The following is a 22,102-nucleotide window of genomic DNA, read 5'->3' as shown; positions in this document are numbered from 1 at the left end:
ATATATATGTATGTATGTATGTATAAAGAAGAGGAATCTGGAAGTGCAAATAACAGAGATCCCTATGATACGATCTCTTCTTATAAGATAAGGTCTTCGAAAAAGTAATTTTACTAAACCATAATACGATGTAGAGTTCAACTCTAAACCGTCTAGCGGTAATGTTATAATGATAAACAAATTTTAAACGTTAAAAAAAGGAATCCACGAGTTGCCCCAATAGGAATTTAAACACAGGGCCCTTTGCTGTTTGTGTATAAAAATAATTTATTAATTATTATACATGATTAAGCCACACTTATCGATTCATTTGTACCTGGGTTGGTGTGGGTTTTATTACCAAGTTATAGATCCATTGCATCCAACCTGTAGTAGGCAATATTCTTCCAGCCATCACACTGTTATAGGAAATACAATTGCTATGTACTGAAAAAGAAACACATATAAATTATTATTTGTATTTCAAATACACATTTCACAGAAGCAACGGTAATACTGTATTTATAATCCACATTAAATTCATAATTATTCTTTTAACAGACTGGCAATCGACATTTCGGAAAAACAAATTCCTTCACAAATATGGACAAGTTTACCAATTTTATATAATTTTATATAATTTGAGAACTGAGTTAGCAACATATAATATCCTACCTTTGAAATTAAGAATCTTGCGCGTTCGTTACGTAGATGCTCTAAACTAAATTTGTGATGACGTGCTAGGTGCAAATTTTAAGAATAGGCACCTCTAATTTTTGAGAAATGGCACTCTCAGACGTCATATTCAATAACTCCTTTTATTTTTTTCATCCTCTGAATGGGGGGTGGGGGGAGTTGCTGAGGCACACTGAACACCGATCCTCTCCAACCACCAGATACGCCACTGGAATAGCTGTTTTAGATGAGCCTACTACGCCCATTTTGTAATAAATAATAATTAAAAAACATAAAAACGTGAAATTGCACAAAATAATGAAATTTTGGGAGACCAGGGTTAACCAAAAAGTGAACCAAATCGCTGTAGCAAGTTGACTCAACACAACATTCAGCTACACGATAACACAGCCGTCGTGACTCGCGACAGTGGATGAAGGAATTTTGACGGACTAGGCCTGCTTAAAATTATCCATGAGGTCACCCTAAGAATACACACCTTTCTCGGTTGAAGTCGTGGTATTTAGCAACTACCCACTGAACTCATAGGTACACTATTTTCTTTTCTCCTTCCTCCCTTTCCTCTTTCCTCGCTTCACTTTTGTTTTCTCCCTTTTTTCGGTGAAGCTGACGGTGTGGAGCATGTGATAGGTCTCTTATCCACTTGTCTTATGCAAATAGTATTGGGACCATGTAGTAATATAAGGTACTGTGGAATATCAATAGATCTCACCTTTAAGTTCTGGGATCACGACAAACAATGTTAATAACTCTGGAATTGTTGCATAATTTCTTCCGATGTCTTTTTAATTTGTCTCGCCTCTTAACCACCCGATCTGAACTTGTTTTATATGGTTCCTCTAATCTGGCTCTTTCCACATTTACCAGTTGGCACTCAAATCGATTCCGGGGGATAAGGGAATTGATAATTTCCCCTGCGACGTGTTACTGTTTCCATGATTTAAGGTCAAACATTCTATGCTCACAATAATCCCATTACTAATGCTCCGGATCCTACTTTAATTTTTTTTTAATGGACCCACGAACTTACTTAAACCCTTAAGTACATGTCTCTTTACTCGAACCACTTAATATACCGGCCATGCATTCCTGATTTGTTATATAATTGAGTGTGCTTCGATACACCATTAAGAATTCTCCGGTACTTTGTTTAATTCTCGATCTTTTCTCCTCTTCACATATTATCAGGCGGTGCTGTAGCACTGGGACCCACAACAAAAGCCTGATTTCTCCCATGGTTTATCAGGTAGTGCAATTGGTTGCATTAGGTATGCCTTGAGTTAGCTGACTTATCATTACTTTGACATGTAACGCAATTATTTACCATTTCTTGGAATTGATAATCCATCTTATTAGGCCACCAATATTTTTGTATTACCCTTTGATAGTACATACGATACCTTGATGTGATGCATGTTAGCAGCTTAGCTCAGTCGGCTAATCTGGTGGTAGCCACTGTGTGTGCGCTGAACAGTGGAGATCTCTAGTTCCCCGGTTCAATTCCCATCGCTGCCTCTCCTTGTTTCAGCTAGAGGGCTGGAATACAAGTTACAATTGCGCACCGTCTCTCGGATGAGACGTTTAAGCCATTAGTCCCGTGTGGATTTATGGCCCATGTACACGTTAAAGAACGCAGTACACTCTTTGGAAGGGTAGGGTATTGTCTCCCGGTTTACTGTCCAACCACCAAGAAGGACCCCACTGGAAATAAGTCTTCTGGTATAAGTCTTCTGGTATATCCTCAATGGCGTTGCAGTCTCAGATAAGGACTGGGATTAGGTATAAATTTGCCAATTATTAGAGTCACAAAAGTTTGTTCTAATGGTAGGCCAACTCATGCGATTTTCTGCACTTTATTAAATGACACTTTAAACTGCTCAAAGGTACCAGTGCCTATAATGTTTTTCACCAAGGAATGAACGTCCCCAGTCTGTCAATTCGGCAGCNNNTACCACAATAATTTTATAACTCAATACCATAGGCAAGGCCTAATGACATGTTTCGGCAAATCCTTCGCCATCTTCAGTGAAACGATTGCTAACATGCAATCTACTATTTAAAGGGAGTGAACAACTGTGAAGCATTTTATTTTAAATAAATGGGAATTGAACCACAGCTATTTGAACAGACATCATGAAATTGCATTTTTAATGAATCGATTTGACTGTAATTGTAAAGAAAAAAGAATGGCATGAATAAAGATGATGATGTAATGATGAACATCAGAATGACAAAGTTAAATTAACATGTAAAATTTGCTTGTTGAGAGAGGGCGTGTCCCATTTTATATGCAACCCCTCATTGATTTTCTTCGGCTGGCCGTTGAAGCGGAACACAGTACACGGAAGAAATCCTCGTTGCATGAGGTTTTATGAGCTATTAAAAAGTGTCGCAGTTTCGCAGAACGTAGACCACTAGGCACAGGATCTTTCACAGAAAACATATTTCTAATTTTAAATGAAGAAAACACTAATTTGATATATAAATCATTACAAAAATGTTTCGTTAAAGCATGTATCTTATGTGAAATAACTTTAGAAAATTGACCAGTGTAAGGCAACTCAAAATAACGGATAGGCCTTATTCGATTTTTCGTTCGTTTGTTTGTTATCGGAGTGAATAAAGACAAGATATCTAGAAATAATTTTGGCTAGGTTTTCATAGTGACCTCAAGGCTTTAATTGTTATCCTTCGAAAAAATATGTTTCCAATGCATTAATTGACAAAATTATTTCTATATATCTTGTATATACATACTTGCTGTTATTTCACTGTGAAAAGGTCCAAAAAATTATGATCACGACCCACCAAGAAAAAATCCTGGATACACCCGTGGGATTTTAGAGATTCTATGAGGAATGATGTTTACGATTTAAGTGGTAGTCATAACCATGTTAGTTTTCTTTTGATAGACAAAATACCACGGAAATGATATACTAGTATAACCCTTTCAGGAAAGCAGACAACTGTCACAGAATCTATTATGAACAGCAAGTACTCTCGTCAGCTCTCTGCTGCTCATTAAATCAGTGGACAGTTAAATTATCTCTAAACACTGGTTTAGTCAAAGTGATGCTCTGCAGGGGCGGATCTAGTGGGCACGCGGATGAATATTATGCTGCTGTCTGTGGTTCAAAAATGTATTTCCTCATAATTCATAAAAGACCATCATTCGCTTAATTTATTTTCCATAATAATAACTATATTAGTTGTTAACATATTACGAGAGAGAACTTGAACAGTCACCGAAAATTTGCTTTCGGGACAACTATTATAGTTGAGCCTGGGCGTGGGTGGCGCCATCTTTCAACGCAAGGGGATTTCGTACAAATCAGGAACTATCGCAGATGCCAGCAAAACAGGTTTAAATGTGGACTTTTGAAAGCTAAACTTAATATCTCTTTTATTGAACATACCGAAGATACATCAGACCTACTTATACAAGCATTTTGAATTTATTCATTCTATCGTGAGTTACAAAAATCACGTTTTTAGAGGAGTAAATATTTCACTGGTCGGCGACTTAAAATCGGCCTGCGGAGGTGTCATTTTAGTCGAGGTTCGCGTCATTTAGTCGAGGTTCGCGTCATATAATCGTAGCCGTAGTGCTAGTCGAAGTTCATTTTAAGAATGCGAAATGATGTAATTTCAAAATTTTAGCTCGAACTACGACTAAAGTTGGTTTTAAGAATACCGGGGTGAGTCGTAGTAGTGGTAGTCGAAGTTCGTTTTGAGAATACGAAATGATGTAGTTTATAAGTTTTAGCTCAAAACTACGACTAAAGTTCGTTTTAAGAATACCGGGATTTACTGGGGTAATTGTTTTTACCCCATGATTTGTTTTTCAATTAATGAGTTCATCGACTGCTGTTACTGATTATCTCCTAGCTAAATGATATAATCATAAAAGGGTCCACTATACGACAAGACGCTGCCCCAATTATTGAAGTGATTGACAAATAATGTTATCCCTCTTTACCAATGTAAGTCACTTTCTTGAAAATCTTGGTCATTTTTTGTATCTAACCTATCACGCCATCTACACATGATTTCAGAGAATGGCTCTATTTAAATAAACTTACTGCCCAAATAAGTCGCTTATTGAAAGATCAGAAAGGATTGTTTTTTTATCAAACGTATTTGTATTAATCAGTTGTTTACATTTTTCAATAAATCAATAGGTATAATGTGGGGGTGGCGATAATGTTGAGATCTAGGTGCTACAAATGTGAACATCAATATTTTGCTATAGGCCTTGAGGTTCTTGACCAAAGTATTTGATAATTTATAAAGAATATCGTTACAGTAGTCTACAACATAGAGTATGTAATTATTATCGTGATAACATTCCGTTTAAGGAAAAACTGAGAGGGTTGTAGATTTTCAAGATAATCAGTTAAATCAATTAAAAAATTATAAGAATACGATCATCATCATCGAGGTCGTCCAGGGAGAGACGTTCACAGAATGATTATGGCACCTCTAGATGGTTGGAAATGGCACTCTCAGACTTAAATTTGAATATAATTTTCTTTTTATCTTGATTAATAAAATATGGGGGGGGGGGAGTGGCTACCCCTCCCCTTGAATCCGCCACTGGAAAAAATAACATGATATTGTTCGTGAATGTTATTTATTTTGTCTATGGTTATACACTAAAAATAAATATTGTGTTATTTTTTGTTTTCTTGAATATAGTTCCATAGTTAGCATTCACAATACGGATTCAGTTGGCTGTGCCATTCGATTGACCAGTTGAGGAAATGCGAGATGGTTGTTTTTACCCAATGATGTGTTGTCAATTAATGAGTTCATCGACAGCTGAATCAAACTGATCATCTCCTAGCTAAATAATATAATCATAAAAGGGTGCGCTATACGACAAAATGTTTAGTTTACTTTTATTAGGTTTAGTCGAAGTGTCGTTGCCCCGATTACACAAGAGATTACATTGACAGAAATTATCAATTTTATGTAGTAAACTCATTACCGATGAAAATCTGATTCATATTTTTTTTCTAACCTATCACGTCAGTCCAAATTATCTCATGGAATAGTTGATTCTATTTAATAAACTCACTGCCCAAATAAGCCGCTTTATTGAAAATCAGAACCTATTTGTATTAATCAGTTGTTTACATTTTCAATCAATGGGTCTAATGTGGGGGTGGTGATTTGTTGAGATCTAGGTGCTAAAAATGTGAACATCAATATTTCGCTATAGACCTTGAGGTTTTTGACCAAAGTATTTGATAATTTGTGGAGAACATCATTACAGAGTAGTATAACATTCATGAAACAAGAGTAGGCCTATGTAATTATTATCGCGATATCATCTCCGTCCAAGAAAAACCTGGGAGGGTTGTAAATTTTTAAGATAATCAGTTAAATCAGTGTAAACTATAAGAATACGATTATCATCATTTTCATCATCATTTTCACCATCATCATCATCATCATCATCATCATCCTTATCATTTTTTCATTACTATTATTGTGCTACTGCAACCATAGAGAAAATTATATTTTCTCTATGCTGCAACCAATCATCCTATCTACTCTTCAAAATCGGTCGAAAGTCTATTCCAAACTACTTCTCCCCACCAGTCAACCAAACAGTACTACCGGTAATACATCGAACTAAATCACAGACTTTTACGAAGAAGAATATAGTTCATTACGAACAAGCAAATTCAACTTTATTGCTGCAAATACAATCGACGACAAAATATCCGCTAAAATTAAATTCGACTGTTATATATTCTTACTGGACCTAAACATTATCATGTAGAAGCTCCGAGAAAACTTTAAAAATCTTAAATAAACTTTTTTCTGTAATTAATATCACTATAAAAACAGAAACATTCCATTGGTGAATTCCTCTCGGTATGATACAGTATTTTTTACTGCTTCCCTGTGCGTACAAACGGAGTGAAAGTACAATCCAAATCAACTATCGTATGCCTGGCTATAAAATGTAGATACCATTATTATTTATTTTACTACAGTAAAGTATTGAAACCACTTAATCTACTGTAAAAGACTCCACAGTTTACCTACTAACTATAGGGTATTGTAGTTACACATTGAAAAAATGATCGAATATATAAATTAAGAACATAACAGTAATAATTTTGACATTAACATATCATAATTGCAACAACAAAGTATTTTAAAATTAAAGTAAGCTAATGTAAACGTAAACAATTACATTTATTTACTATTGTATCAATCATCGTACACTGACAGTGACGGTTTATAGCAGATAGACGACGTGTTACTCTAGTCTCGCTAGCTTCGCCTAGGCCTAGTAGGCCTACTGTTCGTAAGCTAAGATTTAAACTTACTATTAACATCGTTTATCATGAACAAAGACAGCTAAGTCATGTAGTAACAAGAAATAATAAGATTTAAAATCTATGATAGAATTATACTACACAAATGATATAGTTACTCAATGTTTCTCCTGAAGTAGATAAGGAGGCATTAAAACAAACAAAATGTATTACGAGATAATGCAATAGCCTGATTCCTTTTCGTTTATGTGGAATTCACCTTGAGAATCAGCATATCCCACAATTTGTTTTGGGTTATGTGACTTTCCAGCTTGGACATGGAATGATAGATTGTCCTGACCATAAAGTGATAACTTAACGTCGTTGAATTGTTTCATTTCTTCACCCTCTATTTTGGTGATGAATGCTTGCAGAAGTCTTCTAAGTCCGGCCTGTTCAGTAGTTTGTCTGGTGCCTTCGTTCCCACACAGTGCGATTATCAGTCGTCCAAGAGTGCGTTTGTTGATTTCGTCCACTCGAAACTGTAAATGTGAAAAGTAATTTTATTTCGAACAAGAGTGTAAATAAGGCATTCCCGATAATATTCTTTTATAGGATTAAATCCAAATATTGGCTGATTGTTGTTTTTTTTTTTTTTGTACTAAAACTTTCAGCGTTTTTGTTGTGTTTGTGCTTCAAAATTAAGTTCATAACTTACTTATCTTGAGCTACCGTAAGTAGTTTTTATTATTGAGATTTTACGTGTTTTCCCTATTTAATGACAGATGGTATATCTAAAATACTTTTAAATTAGCTTAACCGTTAAATGAGAGTCTCCTTGTGACAACATTATGTCAAATATACGTACCACGATTTCTTCGTGTTGTTTTATGTTCAAAAGAACAATGATTGTCATTTTTACACTCCCACACTGAATCTTAACACGTTCACCATTCTGACCGCAAAATATCAGCTTTAGGTTTGAAAATCCTTGTTTTCGAAATGAGTTGGCAAACTTTATCCAATATTGTAGGAGCTTCGTCCAGTCTGAATATGCTCGTGCCTCTCCGATGGAATTTAGAAGGTGAGCAATACGTTGTTCGTTTACTTCTTCAGCAAGACTAGACGGCTCAACAATCTTAACATTTAACTGGGATAACAAAACAATCCATACATGGATAATAATACAGGCATTTATGCCGCGCTTTCTGCCAAAGGGATACAAGGCGCAATAAAAATCAATATAAAGATATATAACAATTAACGATCAACAATGACGGCAGATGAATCAGAAAATAAAAACAGGAAAATTGTACAGCGAGATTACTTTGAGAACAAATTTTTCTTTAGAAGCCGGCGAGAACTAAGAAAAGACACATTTTGTAATCGCTGGGAAGATCATTCCAAAGCCTAAGTGAAGCAATTGAAAAGGCTCTATCGTTAGCTTGCTTATTAGACCGAGGTATATTAAGGCAAATGAACCAAATCATAGAGAAAATATTTTCTCTATGACTAAATGAACGGAGATTATGACCATGACGATATTGTTGCCTAGCGATAAGTGAACAAATGTAAGTAGAAAGCACTGTTTTGGCGAGTAATTGAAAAAATGTGATGGAAGTGTGCAAAAAAGAATTCTCTGTCAAATCGGAAACCAGTGAAGTTACCCTAATAGTGGACTAGCAATATGGGATTTATCGAGACGAAAGGTTAAATTTAGAATCAAAATAGGCTATTATACATTTTTTGAAGGTGTGTGGATTGTTCCAAGTGCTTTCGGGGCAAGGCATTCTACGTGTATTTTGAACGCCTATGTACTGCTGCTGCAGTACATGGGTAAATACGTTCAAAATAGTTCGTGAAATTCACTGTTGAACTCTTAAGTAATATAAAATAAGCCTCATTAATTGGCATTGTAACCTGGTAAGAGTGCTTTCGAAAAATGCTCGAGTATTTTGCTAATGCACAAGTGAATAAGTCGTTTTAATTAACTGGGTTTTTTTATGTGCCAAAAATATAAAGTTACAGTTAAAGTTACACTATTGATTCATTTGGAAAAACACGATAGAGCGATAGTTAAAAAATATTTTCAAGTTTAATTACCTTCGTATTCACTTCACCGGCGTTAGACTTTTTGCATTTTAATATATAGTCATTGACAGTCGCCTCACAGAAGTGTTTACCCAAATTATCCCATCGAATTAATCCATTGTTCCCGGTTGATTTTATTTCTTCATGAAGCAAATCTGAGCATTTGTATGCAAACTGTTGGTGTGCTGTTACACGATCATTGTGCCTTCTTGAAAACATTTCTTTAATGACAGACCGAAGTTTATCATTACTAAAAGTCTGCTCCTCGACTTTCTGAAAATAAATATCGATTGAACAGTGGTTTCTTCATTCAAGCATAAGTTGTCGTTGGGGTGAGGTAATATTACCAATTCATATTTGAATTGCTTACTTTTATCATCGTTTATAAATCTTACTTATGTATCTCGTATTTGGCAAAGTGATCGATTCAATTAGTTTTTAGCTCTTGGCATCTCTATCCTATCAAAATTTACTAATTTATTTCATCCTTTTATTTAAAACGAACAATTCAGTTTCCATCGATTTTTAAGGGTTTTGCCAATGTTACTACTTTATTTAATGATGATGATGATGATGATGATCATCATCATCATGATGATGATCATGATGATCATGATGATCATGATTGATGATCATGATGATGATGATGAGGATGATAATTTGAAACCACAATTTGAAAGCCCGAACCACAACCGTTTAATGATATAACGTATTTATAATTGTACACATTCAAAGATTAGCACCTCGACAATAAAATGTAAAATTTTCACTTTGGTATAATTATAATAGGCCTACATATAGCAACCTTCAAAAATACATGTAGGTCGTATATCAATTAAGTTAAGCTTACCGCTGGCGTCGAATTCATGGTTATACCTATAAAAAAAAATATGATAAATATAGATGATAAAAAAAATCACAATCGAGTAAAAATATAGGCCAAAGCTTTGTTTTCCATGGATTCACAAAATAGATATAGGTCTATTGCAACACTATACCATATACTAGCGTACACGGATCTACTAATTCCATGAAATTGGTTTAGAATTGAATGTTGATAAGATTAGCCACATAAATAGTTTTTTTTTTTTTTTTTTTTTTTTTTTGTAGAATATCAATGCTTTAATTTCTACAAAATTTTGAACGTATTTACCATGTACTGCAGTAAAGGCGTTCAATATATAATAAAAACTCATAGGTCTACAAAGCCCTGTTCAGACTTTTGGACAAGTAAATGTGAGATGCCTAAATATGGTCATGATGACAACACATTATGACCATATATAGGCACATCATGACCATATATAGGCACATCATGACTATATATGGGGCATAAGCAGTTTTATGTCAAAGAAAATTTGATAATCTGGACAGATCTTAAAGTCAGGCTCCGGAGGGGAAAAAATAATATGTTCTGCAACTGATTTCTCTAAGACACAAGAAGCATATTTGACGAATGACTGGGGAACGGGTAATCAGATACAGATTTTTTAATAATTTAAAACTGGGTAAATATATGGAAAATAGGGTAGTTACGCCCCCCTTTCCCTCAGTTTTTAAATATTCAAAAATCTGTATCTCATTTACCGTTCCCGACTCTTTCGTAAAATATGATTTTTGTGTCTTAAAACAATCAGTTGTACATATCAAAAATCCTGAGCCTGGCTTTAGGTGTAATTAGTAACAAGAATCAAACATTACCCCTACTGTAAATGAAATTCCGTACAGTTTTGTGCCTCTGTGTTCCTCACTTGAACGAGTAGTAAAAACAAATACCCTCTATCTCTGACTGTAGTGTATCTGCCTTTTGCGCACCAAAGACCCAATCGTATTGGGTGATAAAACCTTATACGAAAAATAAGTACCCTCTTTATGTGTTAAACCAGGGAACAGTTAAATTCTGGTTAAACCCGCCTAACTTCGGAATAGGTGCTCGATGTATACGCTGGTTGGTTGTAGATAACTTGATAACTTGGAAGATAGGTCAATGTTCTCTAGTGACCAATCACGTAACTAAAAAGCAAACTTTGCATACAAAATTAGACCTTAATTCCCAGTACTGCGCGTCTTATCAAGCTATATAATTAGCTGCAATTACCGAAACTGTTCAGAGTGCTAGTTCCACAGAACAGTAAGTACATGATAGTTTTTTTTCTGATAAAATTAGTTTAGACACCGGTATAATTGAACTTTTTAAACATTCCTTTTCTTATAAAAAAAAAATGTAATGCTTTAACTTCTTCATTAACATTTTAGAAGAAAGACTAGTTCGTTTTCACTAAACATATTATTGCCTCAATTTTTAATTACTGTTTTTAATATTAAATTAACCCTTAGGCCTACATTGAGCTGAATGTACATTTCTATTTATTTGTTACTAAGATGTTTAAAAAACATTTGTATGCCCATATAGTCATGATGTGCCTATAATTATATGGTCACGATGTGATGTCCTCGTGACCATTGAGGTATGTCACATGTTGTTTTTTTTTTCATTCTAAAATGAGAGTCTGTTTTACCTTACAATCAGCTCACTTGTATGTGTCACTCTCGTAAATAATTTTCAAATTTTGCAATAGGCAGTATCTTCAACATTCAGTGCAGCCCTATGTTAAATTCATCATCATCATTATTATTCCTCTTCTTCTTCTTCTTATTATTATTATTATTATTATTATTATTATGTTTATTATTATTATTCTTATTATTATTTATATCATTATTATCATTATTATTTTATCATCATAATCATCATAATCATCATCATCATCATCATCATCATCATCATCATAATCATCATCATTATCATCATTATTATTATTATGTATTATGCCATTACGTTGTTGGGTTGTGTTTTTTCTTTAGTCATTTATACAGCAAAGTATCCACATTGAAAGTTGTGCCGTGCAATTCCGTTACTGTACAGAACAAACCCAACATGGCACCTGTAAGTACTTGATCACGGCATATAAAACATTACTACAAAAATCAACATTTGTTATTATTGTATTACATTTGGAATCAGTCAAAATGCAGGATTTCTGTTTGTTTGAAATTGAGCTATGCCTAGAATTTAATATATATTATGTAATTCAATCCAGAATTACAATGCTCATGTATGCCCTATCATAGTCCTTATTATAGTTCAAACTATATTCTAGTCCAAATTTAACACAAGTACAGTAATTGCCAAATACTGTACATGGTAAGATTTAATAACGTTGCCGACAGTATTGTGGCAATATTATTTTAAAGAATGGGAGCGTGTGGCGCAGCGTGTAAAGGCCAACTCAGACAGCGTCGGCCGACGCAGCCCGACCCGATTTATCGTCGGGGACAGTCTTAAGCCGTCGTGAGAAATATTACACATGTTTAATATTCTACGACGCGACTGCCACCGACGCACACCATCGCGTCTGCGTTTAAAGGCCAACTCAGACAGCGTCGGCCGACGCAGCCCGACCCGATTTATCGTCGGGGACAGTCTTAAGCCGTTGTGAGAAATATTTTGGAAATATTAAACACGTTTAATATTCTACTACGCGACTGCCCCCGACGCACACCATTACGTCTGCGTTCAACTCACACAGACCCGACGCGACAACAAGGCGTTGGACTTCTGATCGTGTGAGTTCGAGAGTTCGAGACTGACGGTCGTCGCATATTGCTTGTGTTCTTGGGCAAGACACTTTACTTACGTTTTCCTCTCTTCACCCAGGAGTATAAATGGGAGGGTCATGCTGTGACCCTGCTACGACTGTTCCAGTCAATTTTGTTAACTTAACATTTAATACTTTTTCTTTAAATACTTTTAAAAATAATGTGTCAGAATGGTATAAAGCAGGGTGGTCTGACAAATTAACTCAAAAAATCTCGTTACACAATTAACTTCAATCTTCTTCCAAATTACAAAAATACTTACTGGACAAAACTAATTTCTATGGTTTTTGTATTTGGCTGTTTACTTTTGTATTTTAGTTGTTATTGTTGTCCGACAGCACCACACGAGTTGTGTGTGCCACCGTTCTAAAGGTTAAGTGTCAATAAATTAATTAATTAATTAATAACTTAGGATAAGTTTGATCACCCAGTTGGTCAAAATTGCCTTTGCGTAGGGTTTGACAATCCCCTTATCGCGTCGAAGCAATTCAATAGCTGGTCGTTGAAGCGTGCGAAATGTACCATTGTAAAATAGGGGTATTTAGTTTGTGTGAATGTAGAGAAAGTTGTAGGTGCAGGCTCATTGTACTTCAAAATAAACAAAAAGGTAATATTAATATTATACTTCAGTAGGTATACATTTTTTAAACATTGTACAAATGCTACTACAGATGCTTCTACCATGCACTTGTATGACTCATTGAAAATGGTATGGTCTGATTATCAGATCTGAAACCGGAGTTTCGCCGAGGAGAATACGTGGCCCTAGCCTAGAATATCGTCATTTATATACTGTCATAACTACTATATTTGTTATGTAAATACATAAAAAAATATATCTATAAGTTCATCTACACATGCACAAACTAAAAATAATATTTCAAGAATATGCAAATAACATTTTAAATTTTAACTCCAAAGCTAAGCTCCTTCTGCTCGTAAATACGGTCGAATACTCGTTCGCTATTCTGAAGCATTGGCTTCTAAACTGCCGTGACTACTACATAAAAACTTCGAGAGGATCGCCCCATTTCTGCTAAATCCGTGGGCCTATGTTTTACACGGAAAATTTTGAAATACCACGGTTACAAAATTTAAAAGTCCGACAAGATCTGGCAATCTTATGGATTAAAATTAAGATTACTAACTGTTATCAAATTTGGAATAGGATAGAAGAACAATGGCGAAAATCGGACAAGTAGAAGTAAAGTTATGAAGAGAATATGTGCGAAAAATAGCGAAAACAGCTTAAAATCGAAGGTTTCGAATTAAATTAAATGAATTCGCGACGATCAAACTTATCCTAATGAGCAACAAGAATTAGGATACATCCATACGAACGAACGAACGACTTTAAAGATATACTGTCTATCGAGAGTTGAAAAATTTGAAAATAATAAACATAATACTTTTCGATATTGTTTTACATTAGAAACTTGACTCGTAATCGTTTTAAGAAATGTTTCCAGTAAAGTATCTAGTGACAAATATTTGTTTCCGTTTGGAGGTTAATTGTCTTTGGGAACTGACACCTTGGTGGTTAAGATGTTCGAGATCAAACCCTTTAAATACCCAACTAAAACAATTACACACACCAAATATTTTAAGACATTTCACCCTGTATCGTTATTCCTCAAAACAATGTTGTATGTTGCTTATTTTACGTTAAAAGCAATGTATCTTGTAATTTTATGTTCCGACAGATATGCATAGATTGCAGAGATGGTATATCTACAGGCGATATCTACGGTTTAAATGGTCCCATCAAAAGCAACGATTATTCTGCCTTTAAGGATGTTGCCATTAAGATGATCATGAATACAAGACCATGGATTCTTAAAGATGCACAACTACTAATTTCTTTACCAGATGGCCACGAGTACCAATTATTTGCTGGTAATAGAGTGAATAGGTTTACCATATTCCGACCAGATTCTAAAGCGGCACCGGTATGTTTTCAGAAAGAGAAAAGTTGGTGGTTACTTCTCGAGGAAACAACCGCAAATACATTTACTTGGGTTAAAGATACGACTTATCAAGTCTTACCCTCATTATCGTCTTACTTTATGAAGGCAATTACCTTCGGATAACCTGTCGATGACATAAGTAATCAATTACAGAAAAGTCATGTAGAATAATTATAGTTTGTGTATACATCATAGGTCTACATTTGCTGATAAGTGTCCGATACTTAGTTCATGTATTCATAAAATATTATGAAATTGTTCAGGCCTAATTGTTCAGTTAAAAATTATAATGAAACGTACCATATTCCGTGTGCTCAACAATCAAACAAACTTAGAAATCTCGCCTCTTAAATTACTTAGACAACAACTTACGTTCATATATGTTTTTGTATTCTAGTGATAGGCCTCTTTAGCCTATATATAATAACAGCAGTTTCATAATCGTTCACATAAAACAAGGGAAAAAAAACTAATAACAATAATGATGGTAATAATGATAAGGATCATAACGATTTAAGGCCTGACTAGAACAGGTAAAATCATGTAGTAGTAGCGCTTATTAAGTTTTCTTTAATTTTGATTGTCCATTATGATTTGATTTCTGTTTTATATGTTTTTATAAGTCTGTTAGTATGTGAGATGTAGAGTTATTGTTTGGTTGATGGGGGGGGGGGGAAGAAACAAAAATATACTGTGGACCATGAAGAGGAAAACTTTCGATCAACATGCGTTAACACTAAAATTACTTTATTAAAATTATGAATTATTCATTGATAAACATCTGTTTTAATTAGAATTATTGTGCTGTATTCAATTTATGAAAAGTCAAGCTGAAATATACCATATTTTTATGGTTCATGTAAAATTTAAACTCATTCCTGTAGAAACCACTATCTTTGGTATTTTTTGGAATCATGAATTTACTAGTTTTATGGTAAAAACAGGGCCTGTTCAAGTCTCCTTTGTGTTGTTAGAGGTAGCAGCTCTATATATATTGTGAAATAATAATAATAATAATAATAATAATAATAATAATAATAATATTAAGCCTAATAATATTATAGGCTAATTCATTTTTATATTTTACTGTGCAATCCAAGGAAGTTAATTTTAAATCTTACCATGCTGTATTTTTGACCAATAAATTACTTTGACGTTGACTTTGAATAAATTAATTAATGAAGAAGTGCATTGCAATTTTCTACAAGCAGAGCGCATTATTAAGGCTAAAAACTCATACAATGTTAACAAAGTTTGTTACCTTCAGAAAGTGGAACCGGGTAGGTGGCATCGACAAGTAAAATGGTTTTCCAATATTAACAGGGACTCTCTTACCATCCATGTCCCTGGCATTAATCAAGGTGACCATATAGCTATCGCTAATGTTGTAAATAAACACTTAGCCAGTCACTCTCAAAGTAAGAATGCAGTAGATACAAAAGATCTTCCTGCATATCTCCCTTGTCCTGTGCCACCTACCCAGTTCCACCCATTGGAAATTTACGAGGATCTGAAGAGGATGTCTGTTTCGAAACCAACTGGTCCAGATGGTGTCCCACAAAAGGTGCTTAAAGCATGCGCCTACGAATTCAGCCTACCTGTAACACATATCATTAATTCCTCACTTGCGCAAGGCAAAGTGCCCTTGCAGTGGAAATTGGCCAATGTGATCCCCCTTCCGAAACAGACACCCCCTTCTATTAACAAATTAAGGCCAATTTCCCTGACCTCTACCTTGGCTAAAATTGCTGAGAAAAGAGTGTCAAGTTTTGTGATTGATACAATTAACCCTTTTATTAATCAACAACAATATGGAAACCAAAAAGGAGTGTCCACGACCCACTGCTTGATAGATGTTTATAACTTTTTAATGTCAAATTGTGAGAAACGAGGTTCAATATGCACTCTTCTTCTTACAGACTTTACCAAAGCTTTCGATTTGATCGATCACCGAATAGCTTTTAACTGTTTATATAACTTTGGTATCTCTCCATCTATCTTGCAGTGGGTCGTTGACTTTCTTTCAAATTGCAAACAGAGGTGCAAGTATAAAAACGGTTACTCTGATTGAGAAGTTTTAACTGGAGGTGTCCCGCAAGGGACTATCCTAGCACCAATCATTTTTCTTTGCATTATTAATTCTGCCCTTAATGATGTTCCTATTGGTGGGGATGTTCATATCTGGAAATATGTTGATGACCTGACACTTGGAGAGAGTAGGTTGGTGGAGGGTCAATGTTCCCTTCAAGCTAAACTTGACTCACTTTCTGTCTGGTCACATACCAACAAACTCAAACTGAACCCCTCCAAGTGTCAGGTTATGCAAGTCTACTTTGGCCGCAATGATGTTCCAGATATAAGCATCCACTTATCCAATAACCGTTTAACGGTTGCTAATAACGTCAAACTACTTGGAGTAGTTCTAAGCAGTGACCTAAAATGGGAAAATCATGTTGACCTAATGGTCAAAAAGGCTAATAAGAAACTATTCATGTTAAGAAAATTAAAAGAGGCTGGTTCCAATAATAATGAGCTGTTAACAGTCTACATGGGATACATACGGCCCATCCTAAAATATGCAGCTCCTCTGTGGTCTGGGGGACTTACAGTTTACCAGAAGACTTCCTTGGAAAGGGTGCAAAAACGTGTATGTCGGTCCATTCTTGTAAACAATTATGTTGACTATCAGGATGCTCTCGAAAAACTTGGGCTGGAATCACTCACACAACGTAGGATTTTATTATGCAAAAAGTTTGCTATAAAAATTAGCAACGATAAAAGATTTAGTCACTGGTTCCCAAAATCTAAAAATATTTCATCAATGAAACTTCGTAAACATAGAAATTATGAAATGCCTTTCCTGAGCTAGGACTGAACGTTTTAAAAATAGCCCCATCCCTTATCTAATGAAATTAATTGAAGAATAAATTTAATTTTGCAATTGTTTTTAACTTTGCGAAATTTTGATGGTTTGGGTTCTTTTTTTGTATTGTCTTTAAAATAGCCCCACCACTTATCTAATGAAATTATTTTGAAAAATTCAAATTGTGCAATTTTAACGTAGTGAACTTATACTGATGCTTTTGTATTGTTTTAATGTGATGTTTTTGCCGTTTCTCGTTCTTGTTTTCCTTTTGTACAAAATACACCAATTTAGCTTTTGGCTTTTTATGAAGGAGTTTTTTTTAAATAAAGATACCGATTATATATTAATAAAACAAGAGCGACCGCTCACCGGTTGCGCGTTAAACTGAGGTTACCACCTTCAGCGTTTAACGCTTCGTGTATGCAGCTTTCAAACGAGGTTTTGAGTATTCGGCAAGGGTCCATCATAAAAATTAATTTAAAAAAATAAAAAACAAAATGTATTAAATTTTTAAAAAAATTGAATAACAAGACGTGACTCCAACTCACGACCTTTGGTTACTTAACACTTCGCTAACCGACCGCGCCATCCACGCGAGGTGTCAAATTAGTGATAATGGGAGTTATGTACAGTCCTTGCTGAAACCCCTGTTTTGTTTTGTAGGTGTATGGGGCACCCTGGAGTTTAAATTAAAAAGGGGCCATGAACGTTTGTTGGAAATCACCTCTAATTAATATGTGTACAAAATGTCCTGCATGTCCGTTCAAAACTGGCGACGCTGGACGCTTTCAAAGTTCTGGTATCAAAAACAAGAACAACTAGATTTGAACTCGTCACTGAGGACGAGTAAGGTGATCCGCTGCGCGCACTTTGACTCTCAGGAAGTGCGCGCGGTGCGGATTGTACAATTTTTAAATGCTAAAAAAACGGCCTAAAGTATACGCTAATTCAGTTTAAAAAAAAAAGAATATGGAGCATTTTAGAAGATTTACTCATGCGTACGCGCACGTCATGACGCACGTTCGCATGGTGATGTCACAAAATGTTGACTCCTGATATGAAATATATGTATCAACTCTCATTGACAATAGCCTGTTGGTGAGGGACTTATTATCATTCATAATATTTATAATATAAAAATTCAGTTTTTAAATTCAGATGGCAATATGATGACGTCACAATGTCCGATCAGCCATAATGATCTATAAAATCATATCTACAACTCATGTGCTTTCAGAATATGTAATAAAAATTGGGGGGACTCCTCAAAAATATGGGGCGTGGTTCTTCAAAATGTGCAAACGCAATTTACTTCAACTTTGGAAGCTTATAACTCAAGATTGGTAATAGCTATCAGGGTCAAACTTGGTATTCTAACTTACAAATATGGCCTTAGATTAACAGTTATCCCTTCCCTTTTGAAGTTATCTGCACTCAAAATAGAAGCTTCGTTTAACGATGCATATTTTTTTGTGAGGTCACCCTGCGTCCATTTGAGTGGGTATATACCCCTCATATTACAGATATATTATCTAAGTGTAGTTGTCTCTAGCCACATGCAAGTGCAGGCTGATCAACTCAATTAAAATTGAATGGCATATATTCAAAGTTGGGACCAGATCTATAAATGTGAAAAACGCCTATGTTTCTCAACAACGGATCATCATGTGGACATTTAAAATCTTTTCTTAAATTTACCCCAGTTAATCAGATATATAGATCTACCTATAAACCAAATTTCAGCTTTGGTACTCAGCTCCTTCATGGTTAGATACTATGTTGAAAACTACAAAATAACATAATCGGAAATCACGAAAGTTTTTAAGAGTTGGGTCATTCTATGCCAACTCAACAAATGCATTACACCAGGGTCATAGATTTTTTAATTTTTTTTTGGACACTGTCTCAGTGATATAGATATTTATGTGAACTGAAAAACCTGAAATTTTGAGACTCGCCAATTCATTCATTTTCTTGTAGCGGCACTTCGAGGTTAAGGGGGCGTGGCCTCTCAACAAATGCATTACAACATTACAGGTGATAGATTTTTAATTTTTTGCACCCTCCGGCCTTGTGAATAGAAAAACCTGAAGTTTTGAGACTCAAATTTCCTTTTCCTTTTCCCGTAGCGGCAATTCGACATAAAGGGTGTGTGCCTCAAATTAACTTTGATTTTCGTATGCTAATATCATCTTACAACCCCTTTAACCTTTTTTGGTGTAGGACACCTTTTACTGCTGATTCCAAATCCTTAAAAACATGTTTTTAACACATCATCAACAATAATACCCTACTTTATGTAAATATTTTGCTTTAATTTTCTAAATCTATGTTATAGACCCATAACATTTTCTATGAATTTCAAATTTATTTATCTAAAGTTATTTCTGGTTTAATTCTTAATGTGCAACTTCAACTTGGGTAATAATAACCTCATCAAATTTGTATTGTGGGTGACAGTACATGGCAATTGGGACATCACATACATAATTTTTTGTGGCCAATATGGTAAATTATTTTCTGGAAACTTTCTATTCTGTTTCATGAATATATTCATGTTCGATTTATGAATAGAAACTTCCTAGAATTCGTATTATATTCATATATATTTTGGGCCACGCCCCCTTAACTTCAAACTGCCGCTACAGGAAAATGAACGAATTGGCGAGTCTCAAAATTTCAGGTTTTCAGTTCACATAGAAATCTATATCACTGAGTCAGTGTGGCAAAAAAAAAAAAAAAAAAAAAAAAAAAAAAAAAATCTATGATCCATGGTGTAATGCATTTGTTTGTTTGGCATGGAATGACCCAACTCTTAAAAATTTTTGAGGAGTCAATATTTCGGAAACTATATATCCTATAAGGCTAATTTTTTTTTTGTTGGTTTAGCATATAGTGGATAATTTTTGTGGAGTTTCATGAAAATCTGAGACAGTCATACAGGATTTTTTAATCTGGTTGATTTGACATGGAATGACCCTACAATAGGTCAAAGGTCAGAATGTATTGTTTCCGTTCACTATTTGAATATTTTTTTCATTAAGACGAATATAAACATGAATCTTCTGAATAATTTGCAATCTATTGTGAGTCTCTGTGACCAGTAGATACCGAGATATGACATTACAAGGTCAAAGGTCAAACTTTCAAAAATCGCATTTCCCGCCATTTTGTGATAAAAAGTTGTATTACAACAAATAGGGACATGCATATTGTGAACAATTTGAGACCAAAATCAAGCCTCTTTGACCAGTGGCTATCGAGATACAAGCGTCCAAATCAACAGGCGGTCATTTTGAAAAACGCCCCCAAACGGGACTTCCCCCCCCCCCCATATCTGGGAGGTATATAGGAGCTATATTTTATCTAAATTGGTCCATCTTGCCAAATCCATCGAGAAACAAAGGTATCCTAAAATTAGTCACGGATCTCATGAAAATGACTCTACTACTATGTATAGAAGTTGGATTCTAGGCCTAATACCAAGTTTTTTGTTATTTTGTCTATTCATTTACAGAATATCTGCCACGGTGACAGAAATATTTAATCAGTGCCTTTTTTTTCTGAATGATTTAGTAGGAACGTTGTATTTCGAGCGTTATAAGAACATTTCATATTCTATAATGTGCTCCGTTAGTCCATTTTTACCATCGTGTATACAACTTATAATATAGTTTTCGGTTATTAATTTTTAATATTATTTTGTTGCAACCTGAGCAGATTTTATATTGGATGTACGCATGTCAATACAGTATACTCTTTGACTTTGCTCCTTAGCAAATAGATCAAGACATCGGCTGGGAGATGGAATGTAAAGAGGGGATAACAACATCCAGTATAAAAAGTCTGAGTTTACGTCTGGGCGTTGATGAAGGGGACAATAAATTAATACGGAGAGCATTCAGTCTGTTAAGTGAGAAACCAAAATGGGTTTTCAAAGACACCGAGATCGGATTTATGTTCCAAAAGCACTGCTACGTCTTGTACTCGGGAGCTAGGACCAACAGGTTTTTGATCGAGTTGGGTAAATTTGACAAAGTGGAGGTGCAAATCCAGGAAAGAGGATGGAAATTGTTTATTCGGGATAGCTCACTGGCCATTTGGAACTGGGCATGTGCAAACCCGACAAAAATTATTAGTCTAATTAACTTTCTATATGAAATTTGATATGCAGACAACACAACACCTACTGAACCGATTGAAAATTAGAACGATGAAATATTTTTCCCCTTGCCAATTTTGAAAATAAATTGCTTTATAATTTCAAATGGTTTCAGAAGAGCGTTCTTTACCGACTTAATCCTCATTCATCTAAACGATTCATTAGAACACAGATCTCGAAAGGTAATTAGGCCGATGTTATTGGCATGGTCATGCTTGACCTACAACATAGTTACCAACCGTCTCGCATCGTGCGCGGGACGGTCCCCCGCATTTCAAGTTGATTTTGGATGAAACACGCATTTTGCAAAAACACATGCGTGGTCATAAATTTTTCACGCATTTAACACAGGTATATGCGTGATAACGAATATATGGGAAAATGTATTTCAAATTATAAGAAATAG

General features: G+C 34.9%; 2 protein-coding genes and 1 long non-coding RNA gene across 3 annotated transcripts in view; 1 reads left to right on the top strand and 2 right to left on the bottom strand.

The window, feature by feature from the left end:
• The window catches only part of LOC117111638, a 7,011-nt gene extending 5,484 nt beyond the window's left edge, over positions 1–1,527 (bottom strand). The window contains exons 1-2 of the mRNA XM_033254596.1: positions 1,388–1,527; positions 317–426 (exon numbers count right to left, since the gene is read on the bottom strand). Coding sequence (XP_033110487.1) covers positions 317–394 — 78 coding nt within the window. The 5' untranslated portion in view covers positions 395–426; positions 1,388–1,527. The remainder of the gene's footprint in view (positions 1–316; positions 427–1,387) is intronic.
• A 4,859-nt stretch (positions 1,528–6,386) lies between these two features.
• Positions 6,387–10,872, bottom strand: LOC117111706. Its single transcript, XM_033254696.1, has 5 exons — positions 10,743–10,872; positions 9,892–9,917; positions 9,054–9,314; positions 7,819–8,100; positions 6,387–7,492 (listed from the first exon to the last, which is right to left on the bottom strand). Exons 2-5 carry the CDS (start codon positions 9,907–9,909, stop codon positions 7,181–7,183), a joined length of 873 nt encoding a protein of 290 aa, XP_033110587.1. The 5' UTR covers positions 9,910–9,917; positions 10,743–10,872; the 3' UTR covers positions 6,387–7,180.
• Positions 10,873–11,118: 246 nt separating this feature from the next.
• LOC117111702 lies at positions 11,119–15,817 on the top strand. The gene is made up of 3 exons (XR_004445900.1): positions 11,119–11,172; positions 11,907–11,988; positions 14,405–15,817. It is a non-coding gene; the product is annotated as an uncharacterized LOC117111702 (long non-coding RNA).
• Positions 15,818–22,102: the final 6,285 nt, after the last annotated feature.

Source organism: Anneissia japonica, unplaced genomic scaffold (genome assembly GCF_011630105.1).
Source record: "Anneissia japonica isolate Jap-2015-1 unplaced genomic scaffold, ASM1163010v1 scaffold287923_len1623670_cov205, whole genome shotgun sequence".
NCBI lineage: Eukaryota > Metazoa > Echinodermata > Crinoidea > Comatulida > Comatulidae > Anneissia > Anneissia japonica.
This window is presented reverse-complemented; position numbering and strand designations above follow the sequence as displayed.